General features: G+C 42.5%; 1 protein-coding gene across 1 annotated transcript; it reads right to left on the bottom strand.

The window, feature by feature from the left end:
- Positions 1 to 3,478: 3,478 nt before the first annotated feature.
- LOC148097783 (protein FAM200C-like) lies at positions 3,479 to 4,174 on the bottom strand. Its single transcript, XM_087831342.1, has one exon. The coding sequence runs from the start codon at positions 4,172 to 4,174 to the stop codon at positions 3,479 to 3,481; it is 696 nt and encodes a 231-aa protein (XP_087687468.1).
- Between the last annotated feature and the right edge of the window lie 820 nt (positions 4,175 to 4,994).

Below are 4,994 nucleotides of genomic sequence, written 5' to 3'. Positions count from 1 at the left end.
GACGTCTACATACAAACAAAGAGTACCTTGCCTGTGCGTTGTGTAAGTGTGTGTGTGTGTGTGTGTGTGTGTGTGTGTGTGGGGTCAGAGTGTGACCTCCCTAAACCTGCTGGTCTGGAAGTCCAGCAGTTCATCTAAACAAAAGGCACTTAGACTAAAACAGATATAGATACGTTTATCCTACCATAAAACAATAAGAGAAGGTACGACCTCTCCCGTGTTCCCAGAGTGTGGGTGTGGATGCCAGAACACTCTGGAACGCGCACAAAGCCTTTGCAGACTATTAAGGATCACACATCCTATCACTACACAATCGATTATACACCTCTACCAATCTAAGACTAATTATAAAACTCTAAGCATATATAAGTAGATATTTTTAAGCATAAATGACAATCAACATTACAAAACCTAACATTCCCCCCTTTTTGACCTTTATGCTAGAAAAGTCCCCAGTTATGAATACCTCATGTCTGACAGTGTCAATGCAAACATTTTCATACTCAGCATATGTCAAATCACCCCAAATTACTGTAAACACACACAGTTTGACAAATGTAGTAGCAGTTATCATATTTCTCATTCAATGGTAAACTGCATCCTACGAGCAAACAAATGAATTGTTAATGGTCAAAAGAGAAATTAACATGTCCAAAAACATCCCAGCCTGGTGGTGCTTCCTCCAGGCGTGCAAATCACATGTCTCTCTGCAGAGTGGTTTAAGTTCTGCAGGGCGTCACAAATGTCTCTTCCAGTTGTTTCCATCATTGTCCATAGGACCAGAGTCCAAATGTATGTAGAATAGAAATTCAAACATACCAGTTGGTTTTGTTGTTTGTCAACATGGGTCTCAATTATCTTGAAAGCTGCAGGCCTTGTCAGCACTCAAGTTTTATGGCCTCTATCAACCCCCATCACCTCACTTCAGGCCTTCGTCCTGCGAGGGGGATACTTATGACTCTTCTACTGTCCATCCTCTGCAGAAAACCCCTCTGTGGAAAGGGTGCTGGGTCCAGTTATCTTACTGCTGTTATGATCCCAGAAGCCTTCAGACAGAGTGTCATCGAATGCACAGTACAGTGGCACAGCATTAGGTGATGTTCATAGGAAACTGCTGTCATCACCACCATAGCTTCTGGTTCATGTGCTTTTCACAGAATCATGATGCCATCCTTAGACTCCCTCTGCGCTGTCGATGGAGCTTGGCACGCTCCCCTCATCCTTCAGGTGCCCGTCTGTTGTCCACAATCTCCTCTGTTGTGTTTGTGTTAGTAGGGTTAATGCATGTTCTGCTTGTGTGTGTGATTTTGTATGTTTCTTTTTTGCAGTGTTTCAGACTCCTTCACAATTTTCCAACTTAAGCAGTCAGTTTTCTTTTCCCCTGGTTTGCCAACCCAAATTTTGATTTCCCAGATTAAACACCAGCACTCCTCTGTGTTCTACTTACTCTCACTCTGTTGTCCTCTCCCACTTCAACAGTCCAATAGCAGGCAGTTCTCTTTCAGCTTTGTCCTGTGTTTCACTGTCTCTTCTTGCCATTTTACTCCACAGGTGGCAAATGTCAAACTCCAACAGTCTCCTCAGTTCTCCTCAAACGTTCTTTTCACATGCACAGTGAATTTGCAGCTTGTTGGAAACACAGTGCCATTCATCCAATCAGGCAGGATGATGGGTTTGCTCTTCTTCTCTGATGCTGTTTGTCCACACTGCTGCTGCTTGCTGGGAGTCTTTGCTCAGGACTTTGCTGCTGTCTCTTTATCTGCCATGTTATTGCTCTTTGGAGCTGCATTCCTTGTCTTCAGGGAGGAGTGAGAGCTCGCTTGTGAGTCTGAGAGACACATGGTGCTGTAAATAAGTTAGCCAGAAACTTGGCCTGAACGTTTCCAATGATGTGTTAAACTATAACTTTCTTCCGACCGCTGCATGTGGAAAATTGATTCAGATCTGCTTTTCACCTGAAAGTGACAAACTAAAACATGTTCATTATTATTATCACTGCTTAATCAACACACACAACTCTCTCTCTCTCTGTTTTTGTGAACTGTCCTTTCTTAAAAGCAGAAAATGAGATTGTAGTTGCTCCTGGCTGATCAACACAAAACCTTTTTCCTATGATTATTTTTCATCTACAATGTAAATTTTGTCTCTTTTTTACTCTTTTTTTTTATAATAACTGGTGACCTGCAAAATCACCGCTCTCACAATCAGAGGCAATTACTTTTACACAGCGCACAAAAACACTGTGACGTCAGACACATTCACACTCACTTTTTTCATCTGCGTAAATAAATCATTTGGCCAATGGCATATGCCATGGTGATCCATAAGTATGAGCACAAGTTTATTTAATTATTTTCAACCCAACAAAACAAATAACAAAAACATGATGCTGATGCTATGAACACCCTACACACATGAGTCAAGATGCAGAAAAACTGCTGCACATCTGAAAGAAGAAGCTGAACTCACGGAAACGCTGCACACTCCAGTTGGTATGGTATACCATGGTATAAATAATATGTAAATATTAATATAAATAATATAATGGTATAAAAAAATCCAGGGCTTTCTTAGCAATAATTGAATACTTGTCCATTTGTCGACATCAAAACGTTGAGAGCGTTGTTGTTCTGAAGAGTTGCTGTTGAACCTGGCTCTGCTGAATTTCAATGATTTCGTCAAGGTATTCATCATTGACATCTGCTGTCTCAACAGCAAACGTGAACGGCTGTCTCACCCATGCTGGATATGACTCTCTTGTAGGGAAATATCTGTCGAGAGACTTTGCAAGCTCATCTAAGTGCGTTGCAATTGTTTGCTTCAGTTCCGTGGATACAGAAATATCTCAGATTCCAGACACGTCTTCGACCTTACTTACACAGTTGTCCAGAAGGGGGAAGTTTGCAAAGTTGTTGTTCTCTGTTCGTCGTTTCCATAACGTTAGCTTTTTTTGAAAAGCTTTCAGGTGTTCTTCCGCTTCTATGATATTGACTCCACCACCCTGCATCTGCTGATTGAGATGATTGAGAGCTGCGAATATATCAGCCATGTACGCTAAAATGAGAATGAACTCAGGATTTTTGAAGCAATCTGCATGACAGTGTTGGTGCTCTTGCAAAAACAGGGCTAATTCCACACGCATGGCAAAAACACGATTTAGCACCTGTCCCTGGGATAACCACCGAACATTAGAATGGTACAGAAGTACCTCGAATTCAGAGCCCATTTCTTTACACAGCTCACTGAAGATGCGGTGCCTCAGAGCACTGTTTCGCACATAGTTCACACATTCCACCACGGTTTTTAATACTTCTGCCATTTTTGGAGGCAAGGTTTTTGTTGCCAATGCATGCCTGTGCAAAATACAATGAGTCACAATGATGTGTGGTGCATCGGCTTTTACTAGCGCACCAAAACCAGAGTTTCTTCCCAGCATGACTGGAGCTCCGTCCGTACAAACTGCAGAAACCATGTCCCATTAAAGATTGTTGTCTCTGAAGAAGTCATCCACAAGCTTCTTCACATCGGCTGCCTTAGTTGTTGTTGTAAGAGGCTTACAAAATAAAAAATCTTCTTTTATCATGTCATCTTTCACATAGCGCACAAAAACAGTAAGCTGGCTTAGATTAGCAACGTCTGTGCTCTCATCGAGCTGAAGGCTGAATTTTGCCAGGCTTGAAATCAGATCGGCGACTACTTGAGCCAAGATGTCTTTACTCATGTCTTCTATTCTGTCGCTGACGGTGTCATTTGAAAGAGGAATTTGTGATAATTTACCTCCGAGTATCAGATTTGCCATCTTTAACGCGGCTGGTTTCACGAGTGTTTCACCAATGGTGTGTGGCTTGCCCTGCTTTGCGATCAGGTAAGCAACTTCGTACGATGCTGTGAGGATCGGTTTGTTAACGGGTACAAATCCAAGAGCAGGCAGAGTGGGCCATATATCGAATCTGGCTCTCTTCACCTTGAATTCAGCAAGTGTTGTGTTCTTGTATTCCCCGTCTCCATGCAGCTTCAAGAAATGTTCCTTTAGTTTTGCCGGTACAAGACTAGAGTTGCTCAACTTGGCGTTGCAAATCATGCAGATAGGACGCTCACTCCCTTCACGTTCCGTGATACATGTGAATCCATATTGTACATATTCGTCCGACCACTTTCTTCTTTTGCCCGACATAGTTAATATGGATTAAAATGTTAAAAAAAAAATCACACGAAGTACTACCACGACATTCACATGTTGACTACTGCGCGCGCTACATTCCCCGCAGCCCTGATTGGCCAAGCAGTGTAGCATGATCATCTGCAGCCAGTGATGGCCAGAAGGGGGCGTGTCATCATAAATTTACACGATAATTCGGGTGTGGCTGGACCTCTGCGACCTCCGCGGTGGAGGCTCTACCGAACCCCTGAGACCGACTCACCGAACCCCTAGGGTTCGATCAAACTCAGGTTAAGAACCACTGCCTTAGAAGCAGCCAACGAGGTATTTATTTATTTATCGTGTTTGTTGTACAGTGTTTTTACTGCTGTGTCTTACGCTGAGTTTTATTTTGTTAATGCTGTATAGTTTTCACGGTGGCTTTGGAGAGGAGTCTTCAAATAAACCAGTGACAGAAAACCACTTGCGTCTGCCTGTGCTTCAAGGGAATTATAGTGAAAACTCGGACTGTTCGTCGACGCAAGCGGCTACTAATTGACGATGCGGCAACTTCAAAGCATCAGCCAGCGGGCTTGTTACTACATTTCTACAGCGCAGCGGAGCTGACAAGAACTGGCAGATAAGCTGAAAGTACTATATGCATATGGTGATATAACACATGCACAAGTATTAAAGGGCAGTGTTTTAAGGAAAGGTGTTTAAGTTAAGCGGCCTAAGAAGGGACTTTTGCAAACATTGCTGAAGAACAGTGTTGAGTAAGTTACTTTAAATTAGTAACTTAGTTACATTACTAGTTACTTCTATCAAAAGTAACTCAGTTACTTCAAGTTACTCG

This window comes from Neolamprologus brichardi, chromosome 18, assembly GCF_056152115.1.
Source record: "Neolamprologus brichardi isolate AB-2024 chromosome 18, ASM5615211v1, whole genome shotgun sequence".
NCBI lineage: Eukaryota > Metazoa > Chordata > Actinopteri > Cichliformes > Cichlidae > Neolamprologus > Neolamprologus brichardi.
This window is presented reverse-complemented; position numbering and strand designations above follow the sequence as displayed.

Coding starts and splice junctions, on each gene's coding strand:
- LOC148097783 (XM_087831342.1), bottom strand. CDS start 4,174: ATGTCGGGCAAAAGAAGAAAGTGGTCGGACGAATATGTACAATATGGA.